A 16576-nucleotide genomic window follows, 5' to 3' on the forward strand; every position below is an offset into this window, starting at 1 on the left:
TTCTTTGTGAAGTTGATAAGGGGATTCAACCACTCCCCCAAGATACACATGATACAGAAACAGACTCAAAAAATTAGGGGGAGGGGCTTCAGGGGAGACCTTCTCAATAAAGAAACAAGGGTTGGTAAATGTCATGCACATTAAGATTGTCTGTCTTTCAAGAAACTAGTAAATCCTATTACTTCATGCTCAGTGAGTCCATTGTGAGGGCTCGACAGAAGGCCACCGGGGCCAGGAATTAGACTCCTTTCTCAGCTATGAGACGGCATCCAGCTCCAGCAGGCCAAGATTCAGGCCATCCCTATACTTACAAAATTTTGACAGTCCTGATGCTTTTTCCCTACCTTGGGAGAGAAAAACTGCCACAGTCTGCAGCCATGAAGACAACAGGATTATCTGGCAATTGAAGGGGAGGGCATAACGAAAGGCATAGATCTCGTAAGAGACGATAGTAGGATAAATTCCTGAACAGATAGCATGGCATCGGAAGGAAGGAAGGAAGGCGGGAAGGGAGGGAGGAAGGAAGGAGAGAACGAAGGAAGGAAAAGAGAAACATGGACTAGGAATCAGAAGACCTGAGTGCTAAATTGCAGATCAGTATCTATAATGAAACATCTTATGATAAGTTACTTCACCCCTCTGTACCTTAATTACCTCATCTGCCACATGAGAGTTTAGGGCCAGATGACCCTGAAGGCCTCTATAATTTCAATAACGTCCAGCAAATATGGATGCAACCACATCATCTTTTACCTCCTCGTTTAATTAACCATTTGTTTATGTCTTTATTTATTTACCAACATGTCTTGAAGATTCAAAAGTGAACAAGGTACATGCTTCACCCCCATAAGACTCAATGCCTGGGGCTGTAAATGAGGTGAGGAGACTGAGGAACAAGAGGGTGAACGCTGGGTAGACAGGCAGGGGACAAATCTTGAAGGGCCATTTGGTCTGTCAGGAAATATGAGGTCCATGGGGAATGCTAAATTTTTTTTTCAGCATGGAAGGATATCAGATTTGCGCTCAGATATTCTGTAGAGAATCGACTGGAGAGAGATACACCTGAGAGGCCCGAACTACTGCAGTACCAGCCAGAATGGAAAGGAATGGACCCTAGTAAAGAGGATCGAAAGGACTTGATGGGAGGTGAAAGAGGATAAAAGGGGGGGTGATTCATTTCTTGCTGGACAAAAAACTTGGTGGATAAGGCCACTCACTGGAATAAAGACAAGAAGTGAAGAACCAGGGTTTGGTAATAGAAGAGGAAGAAGAGATAAGCCAAAAGTTGTGGAGATGATGTGTTCAGTGTGGAGTCTTGAGATTTAAAGTCCCCAAAGAAACATTCTGGAAGACATTGGATATTTGCATTTGGACCACCTTCCACAGAATAAAAGAGCATGTAGTTCTCTTTATGAATCATGGAAGATAGTCTCCCTAGTGGTTTTAACTATTTAGAAATTACAGAATCTATATGCCATCTTTAAAAGCTCTGAATTCTTTCTGCGAAGAAGTGTACACGTAGGTGTCTATTCAGGGAATTCATGGACTCCCAAAATCCATCCAGAGACCTGCAGAGGTTCAGAATTCCAAGTTAAGGATCCCCACCAGAGGTGCAAAGAAGACAGTGGTTGAAAAGGAAGTAACTCAGTTCCTCCATCTGAGTAGATAAGACAATGTAGAAAATGGTTTGATTGTTTAAATACGAACAGCAATGCCAAACAGAAGATATGGCAAAAGGCTGGTGTAATGGTCACAAACCATTTTCATCTTCTTGGACATTCAACTGAACTACATTTCCTAAATGGCTCAAGTCCATGCGGTGAGCTCTTAACAACGGTATATGAGAGGAAGGGACGTGCAGGTCATTTCTGGTCTGAGGCAGTGACAGTGGGGGTGTATTCTCTATGCATTCTCTGTGGTTTTCTTCTCTGTGGCAATAGAGGCTGTGTGTTGGGGATGACTTCTTCATCAAATGGCAACAGCCGGGGGCCTGGCATAAGCAGAGCCAATCCCAATGCCCCTCAACCCTCCCCACCACCACATTTGACATATCAAACTGAGAGGTGAGTGAGCAAATGCTCTTTGTATTAATCACTGAGATTTTGGGACTTGATATAGAAGCTGATGTTAGTTAGCTTTATTAATGAAGTAAATACCAATAATAACAATACCCCTCATATGTAAAGTCCATAGGTTAATAAAAATAATTTTACACTATTTGCTTTAGTTTTCTTTATAGCAACTATTATTACCTGATAATATTTTATGCATTTATTTACTTTCCTACTTATAGACCTTCTAACTCACCCAGACCATAATTTCCATGCAAATAAGACCTTAGTTTAGTTCACTACTATACCCCATTTCTAGATCCGTCCTCAGCATATAAAAGATCCTAAATAAATGTTTGTTGAATAAATGAACAGATTATTTCATGTGGTTCTCCTCTAAACATATATTTTTTAAAGGGCCCAACTTCTATTTAGAACGACATCAACAAAAGTGGTGGCACTAGAAGGTGAGGGGTTGGGGTCTACCCTGGAGCAATAACTGGGACAGATGCTTTGAGGCAAGTACTGTCATTACAACTCCTCAGGAAGGAGACAGGAATGCCTTACATCTCAAGTAGTGAAATGTGGTCTTGGGCCAGGAGATGCTAGAAGGCAGAGACAAACTATGACCCAGGTCTTACAGCACCAACTTAACTCAATGGTAGTAAGTTAAATGTTTTTATGTATTATGGAATAAAAATGAATGAATTCTTGGGGAAAAACATGAGGTTTTGGAGAAATTTTATTTACCCTTGTGGTGGACCTTTTCAGGATGGCCCTGGGTGAAGACATTTTCTCTCCTCTGTCATTAGAATGACTTCAGAAGAAACTTTGAAAAATGCTGACATAAATAAAAAACAAAAACAAACAAACAAAACAAAACAAAAAAACACCTGGGTCTGGGAGTAGAAAGACCTTTGTATTCAGCTGGTAACTCTATGGCATTAGAAAAAAAAAATTAATCATTCTGAACCCAATATTTTTGTTTAAAAATGGGGATAATACCTATCTTGGAAGAGACTTGTGAAGAGTAAGGTGATGTATAAATAGTGCAAGGCACTGAGAAGTTATGTAACTTGCCCAAGGCCACATAACAAGTATGTGGTAGGACTAGATTTTGAACCCACATCTGTTCTGTCCTTCTCGAAGCCCTTGGCTTCTTTAGATTAAGTCTGGGATTGTCTTCATATAGACTGAAAGTTCAAAGATAATTAGAAAAAGTTAAATATGCTGTTCAGTTATTTTTAACTCCCTAGTTTTAAATTTTACATTGCTCATATCAATCTTACTCCATTTCAGATTTTCACTATCTCATATGTAACCTTTTTTTTCTAGTGGAAGAATGATATGCAGAGTTAGGCATAGCCATTATTCATCTCAGATTTTCTGGGACGGCCTTTATTTCAAAATTACACACCATTGAAATGCCCTGAAAAAAGTCCAGTATTTCTGTATCCAGATTCTACACCAGAAGCAGCACCAAATACTGTATTTAGGAAACATGGTCATCGCATGTGTGGATATACAGGAGGCCCACAGTGTACCTTGACGTGTTTGGGTGTACTGGTGGAGACCATGGGATAAAACACTGTAAACCATAGCACTAGAAGTGCCTGATTTTGACCTAGTAAATTCTTGATAGTTAATTACCAGAAATCTGTATTGTTAACAAGTTAATAAGCCTTGTGGGTGAGTCACATGCACAATGAGTTTGGAACTCTTGATGTAGGAAATAATCCCCTTAAGAACGAGTCCTGCATATCAAAGATGGCCACTACCCATTTTCTATTAGAGACCTTTGTAACCCAATAGTCACTGAAGTTTGAAGATTATATAATCACTTAGAGGTACTTATAGAAAGAAACAATCTAGTGTTGCAGAGTGACAGGACCTATGCTGGAAAATTTTCACTTCCCAAATGGTCCAGAACATTTTCTGTCTCACCTTCTTATCCGTCAGTGTTTTTATTAAACCAGAGGACTCTGCAAGTGGAGAGGAGGCAGGACATGCACCACATCTATTACATAGAGATTTATGGAAAGTAACGTAAGATGGCAACCACCCATCACTGGAAGTAGCAGCTTTGTCTTAGGGAGAATAATGGACTTTTCTGAGGTCATCTACTATTAGAACCCGCTTAACTTAAAGCAACAAAAAAACTACTGTCGACATGCTTTTAATTTAAGAGTTAATATTCTCATGGTGTGTTTTCAACTGACAAAATATCTTACTGTGTATCATAAGATATATACAGACTATGTAATTATACATATTATATAATATATAATACATATATATATGTTTCTAATATTAGCATCCATCAGAAAGACTGAATTCGAAATGAACTTGGATGAGGAATAATTAGAAAGTAGAAAACTTTAAATATTTTGTAAATAAACAACAACGGATGAATATTGAATGAGTCAGGCAAAAACTTATTAAAAATTCTCAAATGTGGAGGCAGGAACTAGTACATTCTAGGAAGTGAGTTGGCCATAAACTTGAGCTCTATGCTTTAATATAATCATACAGACTCTGGGAAAAATGGGCTCCAAATGAGTAAAACGAATTATGAAGTCACAGAATCCTGGCCAGTCCCACATATATTTCTAAAAAAGTCCAATATTCTTCTAGTTAAAATAGCTGCAAAACCTCCACAGAATGACTTTGGGGAAATGCCCAGTGAATATGCATCACTGAACCTTCCCACCCCCTCCCTCCCAGCACTTCCTTATTAATAGTGCCACGCTTTGAGAGCCACTTGAAACATGAAACATTATTTTCCTCATGGATTACTTTATACATAGGCGTAAAAATTCATTTTCTAGAAGATGGAATGATATTCTTACCCGTTTCACAGCTGGGCCCAGTGAAGCCTTGCGGGCAGGCACACACATTAGCGGCAATACAAGCACCTCCGTTCCTGCAGCCATCTTTGCAAAATGCTAAAAATAATTCAGACACATGACTTGAGCATTTTAGAAGCAAGTAGTTCAAGGTATTCCAAACCCAGCTTTTCTTTATTCTCTTGGAGACGTGGACACCAAATTATATATGTTATTATAATTTCAAATTCCTTTAAGACTTTTCTATGCAGGTAAGAAACTTAAACCTGATTTGTAAAACAGTACTCTTTTCAACGTTAAAGAAGTATTTCACCAGTAAAATCATACCCTAAACTTTCTTTTAGCAAAAAACAGTAACCTCACACAACAGGAAGTACATGAGAATTAGAGTTGTAACTCATTGTAATGGTCCAGGTTGAAATGAACATATGGAAACTGTCCTAGAGTTTTCTTAAGGAGCAAACTACCATTAGAGGCTGAGATAAAGAAATAGAAAATGACTGACTCCTATGAGACTCTGATCATTCTACACACTGGCCAATGTGCCATAGTATTAGAGAAAGTTCTAAATCAGTCTTTCACAAAGTTCTAAATCAGTCCCAGTGATGAACTGGCCAATGGTAAGAATTGGATGTAGTGGTCTTTAGAAAGAGCCTTGCATTCCTCTACTGAGGACAGGTCAGGATCCAGGGTGACCTTTTGAGATATGTTGCCCAATTCAAAGAAGGTGAGAAAAACAAGGTGGGTGAGACTGCGCACCCTTAGATGCTTTTGTTTCCACTTTAGCTTGTTCTTTGTTTCTATAAGGCTCAGCGGCCATTCCTCAGCCTGGCAAGATGTGTAATGGTTGAATTAGACCAGCTTGTTCCAGGTATTGGGGTAAAAGCTTTTTCTCAAGTTTTCTGGCACGTGCTTCTTCTCATTAGTTAGGATGTACTTTCTCAGAGGGGTAAAATGGAGAAATCTGGGATTCTGGTGCTGAGGTAAAGGAAGGGCACAAAGAGGCCATTTAGCCTCTTTAGTTGGAGGTCCCAATCTGTCTTCCTCCCAGGCAAAAAGAATACCTAGTGACCAAGGATTTGCAAAGAGATTGAGAATGTAAAGCTCATAAATAGTAAGGGGTCCATCTTCTAAAACATGTGTGTGTCTTCCTTGGAATACTGTGCAAGGACACAGCAAAGGACTCACTGACTCAGATCCTCCATCTACACTACTTATCTCGCAGCTTCTGACATTCCCAGCAGGAATACACACACGAACTAGAGTCTTCATTCAGGCAACCTAGAGTCTCAACTTCCAGCAGAAATTCTGGATCCATGAATGTTCTCCTTCCTTCAAAGATAAGAACTACCTGTCTGCATCTGCTCATGATTGCGAGAGTTCTTTATGCTCTAAGCTTTACTCTTCACATTAATTATGAATCGGAGTGAAAGAGAAATGAGTGAGAAGTTGGTCTCCCAGATGAAATTGTAACCCCTCTCCCCTGCCAATTCTCAGTATATCTGGGTGCTTTGAGGAAGTCGGAGGCGCTCAATTACACTATGGAATGGGCTTTAAACATCTGGCTTTTCTCAGACTGTCTAGTTTCTCTGGCAAAATCTTTTGGGATTTAGACCTCAAAGTGAGTAGGCCTGTTTACATTGCTCTAAATTAAAGATTCCCATAGACTTTACAAAGCAGAGTAATCCTCCGGCCCATTGCTGTCTGCAACCACTGTATTACTGTCAACTAGGTCTTAAGACCCATGCTCATGGGCCAAACCTAGTTATTTCCTACCTCCCACATACACAGTGTCATAGCAAATTGATTTGAGTCAACTCCAGGATAACGGCTAAATATATTTGACAAGTGGGTAGTTTTTATACAAATCATAAGAAAATCTATTTGCCATAATAAGGACTATGGACTTTAGTCTATGGGAGTTTGTGGAGTTTCCAAAATAGAACCTCTATTTCCCTTATGAGGTAGGAGGTAAGCCCACATGATGAAGGAGCAGAGGGCACTGTGAAAGAGTAAATTGGTGGATGGCGGTTTACTACTGCTGGATTACCCACTGACAGAAAGGAACATCTGGGCTCAACAGGACTTTTAAAAGAATTATTGATTGGTATTGACAAATCAGCGAAAATGAGAAACCACGACAAGTAGAGACCCAATAGTCCCAGCTAATTAGTACTCAACAGCTCAAAAGAGAGTAGAGAAGAAATACTGTCAGACCGACCCTCAGTAGAGACATTTCACAGTGGATTTTGGTCGTAGAACAAATGGGTTGACTGTACGGCCGAAAAACATAGCTGTCATGTTTGGATTCAAAAACAAGTATTCGAACCTGAGAGGAGACTGGCAAATGGAAAGAAAAGGAAGGATCAGAGAAATTCATCTACTTCTGTGGCTGGTGTGATGTTGTTAATTGCATGTACCACACAAATGAAGGTCAAGAGTTCTGGAAATAACTGAGTGGGCAGGGGCGCCTGGGTGGCGCAGTCGTTAAACGTCTGCCTTTGGCTCAGGGTGTGATCCCGGCGTTCTGGGATCGAGTCCCACATCGGGCTCCTCGGCTGGGAGCCTGCTTCTTCCTCTCTCTCTCCCCTGCTGTGTTCCCTCTCTCGCTGTCTCTCTGTCACATAAATAAATAAAATCTTAAAGAAAAAAAAAAAAGAACTGAGTGGGCAAACTGGAAGCAGAAGGACTTGGGGTAAGATAATAAAGAGTTGAAGTTTGAGATTTCGAAGTTGGAACAGTTCTATACAAAAGTGCCTGGGTGTGATTATGGGTGTGGTCTGCTGGCCAGGAACAGAGACACTGTGGTGGAGGTCAAGGAACGCTACGTCAACGTTGTTGAACAGTTTGGCCACATAAACACTGGCGTAACCCAGGAGGAAGACTGTGAGCCACACCGCAAAGCTCTCAGTGGCTGCGGGAAGTACCCGGATGGGAGATAATGGTGATAAGAAGGAGTGGAGGGAGGTGAAGATGGACTACATGATCCTTAATATCCCAGGTGCTGGCATTTAAACCGTTTACCTTTGCACGTGGTTCCATTCCCCGTATAGCCTGGCTTGCAAACACAGTTGTGTCCTCCAACAGTGTTGAAGCATAAAGCATTTTCATCGCAGTTGTGCTGATTTGTGATACACTCATCGTGTTCTGAAATGAGAAATACAATTTTGTTACTCAAAGATAGATTTTCAAAGGGACTGCATTTTAAAATGTCCCGCCGTCTTGGTTATCGCATGGTATTTCTTTCAAACACAGATTTCCACAAAGTATATATTAAAGAAGAGCTCATATTTTGAAGTATTGCATACTCCTCTCGAAATACACACATAGTTTACACACCCACAAACCTTGAATGCACAAGGATTTGGACAGGAGACCTATGAAGAGGGGGAAGGAATGGAAGAACAGAGGCAAGAGTATGAATCATTCTCAGAAGTAGATCCCAGAACCACTGTGTATAGTCTCTGTGGTTAATATTTGGGGGAGTTTTTCTCATGAAATAAATCTGCTACCTAACTCTTCATCCCGTACCATGAGAAGGGTGCTAGGAAAGGATGTGAAATTGTATTGCTTCATGAATCCCAGCCTGCAGAAAAATGGAGTTGAAGCTCTGGGAGTCCTTCGGGTGCAGTTATCCGCCACACCCATACTTCCAGACGTAAAGATACACACGCAAACCACTAGGAAGTTCTCTTCTTCTGCAAAGAAAGTGTCAGAGTTCTGTTAAAGAAGACAACTTGCTTTTATGATATGTGCAAATCCAAACTTTAAAATGTACAGTTGATATGATACTTCCTTTCACGGTGGGCAACTTGACACTTTAGAAAGCACTGAATCATCTGATTCTCCCAGCACCCCTTGGGAGAGGCAGAACCGATATGATTACAACCATTTTAAAAATGAGTCAATAGTGGCTCAGAGTGCTTAAGTCGCCCGCCCAAGTTCACAGGAACATTAGGTAGCATCAGAATTCTAGCTCCGTGTTCAGCAAAAATGTAAATGTAAGGAATAAATACAGTTAATATGAGAAAGGAAACAGATCTGACATCAAAATCAAGATGAGTAGGAAATGAAACATGAGTGAGGAAATGTATACAAACTAGTTCAGCAAAATCCCTACAGTGGCACTACTTAGTCACTTGGTCTCTTACATAAATACTACTTACGCCTAAAATTAAAAATATATTTTAATACACTTACATGAATTGAGCTATTAATTCACTAGGATATAAATCATCAAAGCAAAAAGAAATATTTGCCTTTCGGGGCGCCTGGGTGGCGCAGTCGTTAAGCGTCTGCCTTCGGCTCAGGGCGCGATCCCTGCATTCTGGGATCGAGTCCCACATCAGGCTCCTCCACTAGGAGCCTGCTTCTTTCCTCTCCCACTCCCCCTGCTTGTGTTCCCTCTCTCGCTGGCTGTCTCTCTCTGTCAAATAAATAAGTAAAATCTTAAAAAAAAAAAGAAATATTTGCCTTTCATTTTAGAACTCTTTATATTCTAGACAATATATGTATTATTCCAGACAACATAATAATAATGTATTTATAACTTTGAAAAAAATTGCTTTGGGCACGTTTAGATTAGAGTAAAATCACTTATTTCAACTACTAAAATAGAATGCTATATTTTTTTTAAATAAAGATTAGCACTTTGTGCCCCTATATGTATAAGTACAAAGTTATAATAGTTTGAACTATAACCCTGTAATAAAATTCTTAGACATTATTCTCAGTAATCTTTCAGAGGAAGGAGAGCTCTCAATCATTAAGGTTTGAGAATTGCATGAATAGATATCTTATCCTCCAAATCCCTGGCTGAATTTCCCCAAATTGTACAAAATTCCAACTTTATTATCTAGTATCAGAAACTTTCGTAGTTTTTTTATAAATTCATGCCCATTGATGATAGCTTAGAAAGTACCCGGATTACACATAGGTCTCCTGATAGGGGCTACTGTTGGACCGCTATAAAATTTCAGAGGGCCAGGAATGGGCAGTTTACCTACTGGGTCTGGCTGCCTGAAGCAAAATAAATCTACACTCTGAAGTTTGCACCTGCTGCCAATTTTCTTCCCAGTGCAATTCAAAGTGCTGCAGTTAATCTATAAATCTCTACATGGACAGCCGTAGGCTCTTTAAAGACAGCTGCTGATGGATTTGATGCTGTTTTCATCCCTGCCTTGGTTGTCTTCTTAATTAGACGGAACTCACTGGGTAGAGGACGGGCCTAACAGGATGCAGCTTAGCACCCAGTTTGATGATTCCCATACACATTAATTAATTACACAGACTGGGATCTGGTTACCCCTGTTGTCATTTACTCTTGAGGTCACTGAAATGAGTAAGCATGCTCTTGAGCAATTCGAGGGTAAAGAAAGCTTTCAGGTTTGAAATACAGCCATGCACACCTTTACACATACCGTTCCCTGTGCCTGAGGAGCCTGCCCCACAGGCTCTCCTGGCAAACTCCCACCACTTCTAAAGATCACATTAAAAAGTCTTGTTTATGTGCAAATACCTTTCTCTCCCCCTTCGTAGAGTTAGGGGCTGCTGGCTGCTTTCGCCAGCACCATATACAAGGCTCTGTTATTGTATCTTATCAGAAATGTCTACTTCTCCTTGATTCTCCATCTTCATGCCCTTCCAGAAACTGTTAATTGTTGGACAAGAATTTTGTATTTTTATTTGTATTTTATTTCAGCATTCAAAGAATGTTTCTTAAATACGTAATTAAAAGAATAAATGACCAAAGGAAGAAAGCTAGAAAATGCTTCCTCTGCCATTATAATTCAAGCCAATCCCAACTTGTTCAGTTGTAGACAAGAGGCCAAACAGAAGACTACTGAAAATCTAAACCGTTTTTTTTTTTCTAAACTAATTTTACTGTGGTGGTATTTTGTTTGGGATATTTCAAATATTAATTAAGGTACCAAGACATACTTTGAAAACAGAAAATATTAATTCCTTTACACTGCCATTTTAAAATTTTTCACACTACTTAAAGTTGGCTATTCTTACAACCATCAACTGACAGTAAACTGTAACCTTAGGAAAAGTCTTTAAAAATGCCTATGTCTCCGGGAGCCTGGGAGACTCAGAGAGTTAGGTGTCTGACTTTGGCTCAGGTCATGATCTCGCGGTCCTGGGATGGAGCCCCAGGTCGGGTTCCCTGCTCAGTGGGGAGTCTGCTTCTCCCTCTGCAGCACCCCCCACTTGTGCTCCTTCTCTCTCTCTGTCTCAAATAAATAAAATCTTTATAAAAAAAAATGCCTATGTCTCACAGCAGAATTAACTTTAATTTGATAGCCCTCCACAAAACAGAATGTGAATGAGGCCAGGAGCAAATATTCTATGAGGTCATCTCAACAAATAGCTAATTATTGCTGCTCTATATACGGTTTTGGTCAAATGTCAACTTAGCCTTTCCCTGACTTACATATCCCTAAGGACTCCACCAGCAACCCACCAGTCAGCCTCTCCTGTTTTAATACTTCTTCCAACACTTGTAACATACAGTAAGTTAAATTAAATAAGGAGGGAATATTAATTAAGATAAAATTTAAATCAGTATTGTGCCACAGTGTTTGAAAAGAGCATGGCAGGATGCAGTAGTAATGAATTTCAAGTGTCATTTCATATATATTGAAAAGCAGACATTTCAGATCTGATGTTCACAATATCCAGTTCTTAAGATTCAATGTTATTTTCACATCCTCAGTTAAAATTTTCTTTGTTCATGTGACACGACAGTCCAGGAAAAAGCTGGGATTGAAACCAAATACACCTCTCTCTAACTGTTCTTCATCAAAAATATTAGCATATGGGTATTTTAATCAAAACAGATCATATTCTGTAGCCATACATTTTAAATTTAAATAAAATGGAAAAAATAAAAATACAGGAAGAAAACATCACTCAACAGAACTAAACAAAAGTAATGCAGTTGTCAATTATCACAATCCGTTATATGTAGAATCAATAATCTTACAGTGATAGCTGGCAAAGATTTGTCCTGTGTGCCATCATTTGCATGCATTTTTATGTACTCTGTAAAACTGATTTCATACCAGTGATAAGGGTCAATATATTAAAATTCCTGTACAGGAAAAAAAAGTGATAGTATATACACTTGGATTTATCTAAATGCAAATGTCACATAGAACAATAATACTTCAGTTTCACTGATCAGCTCCTAACCTGAGTAGCTTAATGTCTCTAAAATCATTTTAAGACTCCGTACCTAACAGGTCATTGGTCATACTTACATACGGTCAGACTTAAACTGAGCTTGAAATTTGGTATTCATATTGAGCTGTTTTCAGAATGAATGTACTATCTAGAGACAAAACGGCCACGTTAAAATTCACATAGCTTTTCTTACCATGATTTCAACACAGACACACAATACACATAGCACATGTTCTCTTCAAGAATTTCACTTAGATACAAAATGCAAATCCTACAGAAAATAAGAGTGAAAGGAATTTAAATATAGCTACACCTCAGTTACATGCAGTTTTCTTCAAGGTCTGTTGTGTATTAGGATTTTCTTGGGATTGAAAATGTGATTATGAAAAACGTGATTACACATGGTAGCTCCCTCAAAAAGCTTATAGTTTAGTTTGGGAGGTAAGACAAAAACACAAATGCCTTTAATACATGGCTTTGTTATGAGAAATGCTGAAGTAAAGAAGAAACCTCTGTTTACAGAGAGCTACAGAGATCAAAGGGGGAAGAAATCATTTCTTGTTGGGTCAGACAGGAATTCAAGAATGACTTCACGGAGAATGGAGCATTGGCGTGGATGCTGTTTTGTGTGCAGGGAAGGTGCAGATTCCAAACTGAAACAGCATTCATGTACTTGCTTCTTTTGTTTTTGGGATCTCGATCCTTTGCACATTTGAATGAACCCGAATGATTTGTAATAACCATAGCTATGATTCAGTGCTTACTACGTACTGCACACTTTGTAATACACACCGTCTCATTTAATCCCCCTATTAATTAGGAAACATTATCATTATTTAAAAAAATTTAAACTAGGCTTGGAGAGGTCAAGTAGCTTGCCTCAGATCACACAGCTAGTAAGCGGTGCAGCTGTGAATCCCAACAGCTGACTCCAAAAACTAGGTTATTGATTGCCAGGCAGTAAGGCTGCCTGACATATTTAATGTGTGTGTTTTCCCAGATCTATTTTTTTTTTATCCCAGTGTTTTTCTTTGCAATTGCCCAGAGATTTTTGGTTTTAATGTTTACACCATTTAATGTCTTCTTGTCATATGTGGAGTCCTCCACTCCTTCACAATTAGGAAGTTCTCTCTTTTTTGTATTATCTAGTATTCTTTTATTTTTCAAGATTTTATTTATTTATTTGACAGAGAGAGAGAGAGCACAAGCAGGGGAAGCAGCAGAGAGAGTGGGAGAAGCAGACTCCCCACTGAGCAGGGTGAGCAGGGAGATGCATGCGGGGCTCGATCTCAGAACCCCAGGATCATGACCTGAGCTGAAGGCAGAATCTTAACAGACTGAGCCACCCAGGCGCCCCTATTATCTAGTATTCTTAAGACTCTAGGAGCATTATTAAAATTATAGAACTCCTTAGGGCAAAGCATTGAGGTTAATTTCTTTTCATACTAAAAGCTCTATTTTTACAAGATTGACAGTTTTTAAAACAAAAGGAAGATACCAATATGGTCAAGTACAAATGCTTGCAAAACAAAGTGACCAGCTCACAGAACTTAGACTCAAGCACTCATTGCCCCAACTGAAAAATCTCTGGAAGATCAATATTAATGCACTTTGGCAAACAGACACCTCTAGTATCCAAGGGTCCTCTCCTCTGACACGGGGCCAGGCCCTGGTACCAAAGTGCACTACTTCCAGATAATTCTGCTTCACACCCCCCAGCAGTATACTAGATGCCCTGACACCTTTACCATCCAGATTCTGCTCTTATGGTCGCAGATTCTAACATGCCCTCACTATCCTCAGAGAATCTTTCTTTTCCTCTGATGGATTTTTTTTTTCAGTCACAAGAATTATACTGTCTATGCTGCAACGTCTACGCTCCTGTCCAAATCCAGAAATGTTGGGGAAACAGCAGCTATCATAACACGTAGATGTTAGGGCCACAAAGAAAGCTTCTCCCCTTTCCCCGACCCAGGTGTTTCCTGGAATATGAATTCGCAATGAGTAAATTCTCTCTTAGAATGTGGCAGGATATGGCTCTAAACATAGTGACAACCTACCTCGGGTCTTAACTATTATCTGCTTATTAGAGACTGGGAAACAAGCTCCCTCAGGCTTGAGCCTGAATAAATCTCGGAGCAAGAAGGCCCACAGAAGTGTAAATTATTCTTGAGGAGCCGTTAAATAAAACCATCAAACTATTTGTTCAGAAGGATGATTTATCTCAAAAATGTAGAGCTACTTAGTCATTTTCCTCTTATATTTCTGTAGACCGGACTGCTTGTCGTAAGATAACAATGAGGTTGGGCAAACTCACCCACGGGTTTCACTCATACAGGTTCCCACCAAAGTGACCTACACTGGCGGGTGAAGAGCATCAAAACAAGACAGCCCGCCGGTCTGCAATACCGAGACCTCTTCTTTTACTCTAAAAAGAATAGCAACACTGTGAGTCCTCAGATAAAATATGCCATTTCTATTTATCAAGCTAAACAACTCTTTGGACTTGCCCACAGCTCCTTACTACATTCACACAATAATTACTCTATGGGGAACTTTTCAAAATGAGCACAAACTGAATTTAACGAATGTTCAGTATTACAATTCAACAAGTGGTAGATGGTTTGGGGGTCTATCAGAAAGTACTGGAACTCCTTCCTTCCCCCACCCTCCTTCCTTGCCCTCGATCTTCAGTGGTCTGGTATACAAAGACATTGTGTTCACTGTCGCCGGCAATACATATCCGTGCAATCAAAACATGCATGTCCTAATGACTACTGACTCTCAGGGACATTGCTGCAAGTCACTGGATGGTTTAAAATGTCCTCCATCAACTGTTCTGTACTAGGACCATAACTAAATATAAAGGACAAAGGAGAAAAAAAAATGAGAAAATTATGTTCTATTTTAACAAGAAATAACAAGGAGGCAGTATGATATGTTGGTTTTCTAGATAGCATTGATTTTTTTTTAAGGATTTTATTTACTCATTTGAGAGAGAGAAAGCAAGCATACACATGAGCCCACTCCAGGCAGATTCCAGGACCCCGAGATCACAACCTGAGCCAAAGTCCGACGCTTAACTGACTGAGCCACCAGGCGCCCCTAACACGCACAGGCTTGATTTTTGATGCCACTTTCTCCTAGTTCTCATTGGCTTTGAGAAAGTAAGCCAATCTTTCTAAGTTTAAAATGAAGAGATTAAGACCTAGATTAGAGAACTGTTGTAAAGAGTAAACTTACATGATGGGTGTAAAGATTCTGGCAAATAATAGTCACTTGATAAATATTAGTTACTTTCTCATCTTATTATCTACTTCGGAGAGAAAATTTCTTTTGCCTTTATTAGCTAAATAATGTCCTTTCTTTTCTAATTCAATTCTGTGGAGAAAATGTAGATGTCTCACAGAGCTTTCTCTTTTCATAATCTTTTCTGAAATCAAATCCATTTTGGACATTTCTTTGATTTTCCAAAACGTACTACTCTCAATGGTTACATCAAGGGGAAAAAAATGCCTGCTATCATACTTACCAAAAGCCATTCATTTTGTTTCTTACAATACCTTACTTATTCACTTTATATTACAGAGAAAAATCCACCACAATATCATTTTAACAGAAACCTAATTTTAACACTATTAAAGGGACTACAAGAAATTATACCTTAACCCTATTCAATGCCCACATTGGCAGCAAACCCACTAAAACGCATTTTTAACACCCAAGTATTTTTTATTCACTACTCAAGTTTCCTGTTCACTGACCACACCAATTCAATACTGACTTCTTGTTATTCTTCATTTTGTTTGGCAACTAGGAATTTGTTCAGACTTCTTTCCTCTGACATGCTTGGTTTATTTTCTTCAAGTCCTTTCAATGGCATGCTCAGGCTCTCTTCCTAATCCTTATTTGATCAAGAATCTTAACAACCAAAGGACACTCAATGTCCCCCTCTATCTTTACAATAATTTTGCAAGGTAATCCTTCTGATTTTACAGAAAACCCGCTTTGCTTTTTCTGGCGTTTCATGAAATAATCTTTGTCCAAACACATTGTAGGGCAACAAAATTCTTGTAACTATCAGCAGATGATATGTATTTTTTTCTTTCAACACATTTACGAAGCTTCTCTGTGATTTGCGTGCTCTGGAGGATGCAAAGATGCGTGAACTGAGATTCATGACCTCGAGAATCTTCTGAGCTATCACGGGATTGGTGATATGAATAGATAACTAGGATATATTCTCAAAAGTGTTTAGTGCTGTAAGACTGAAAACAATAGTAATAGTAACAATAATGACATTTGCTAATTATTAGGTGCTTACCAGATGCTGTCAAGCACTGTACTAAGTGTTTTATGAGCATTATCCCCTTCAGTCTTCACAAAAACCTTTCCTGGGAGGCACTATTATTATTCCTGTTCTACAAATGGGAACACAGAGCTTTCTTAGAGAAAATATACATCTTGCCCATATCATGTAGCTCAGAAGTG

General features: G+C 39.3%; 1 protein-coding gene across 6 annotated transcripts in view; it reads right to left on the reverse strand.

The window, feature by feature from the left end:
• Positions 1-16576, reverse strand: part of NELL2 (neural EGFL like 2) — a 391543-nt gene that overhangs the window by 92626 nt on the left and 282341 nt on the right. For all 6 annotated transcript variants that reach the window (XM_034645489.1, XM_034645487.1, XM_034645490.1 and 3 more), the window contains 2 exons: positions 7922-8044; positions 4901-4996 (listed from right to left, as the gene is read on the reverse strand). In XM_034645489.1, coding sequence (XP_034501380.1) covers positions 4901-4996; positions 7922-8044 — 219 coding nt within the window. The remainder of the gene's footprint in view (positions 1-4900; positions 4997-7921; positions 8045-16576) is intronic.

Source organism: Ailuropoda melanoleuca, chromosome 16 (genome assembly GCF_002007445.2).
Source record: "Ailuropoda melanoleuca isolate Jingjing chromosome 16, ASM200744v2, whole genome shotgun sequence".
Lineage (NCBI taxonomy): Eukaryota > Metazoa > Chordata > Mammalia > Carnivora > Ursidae > Ailuropoda > Ailuropoda melanoleuca.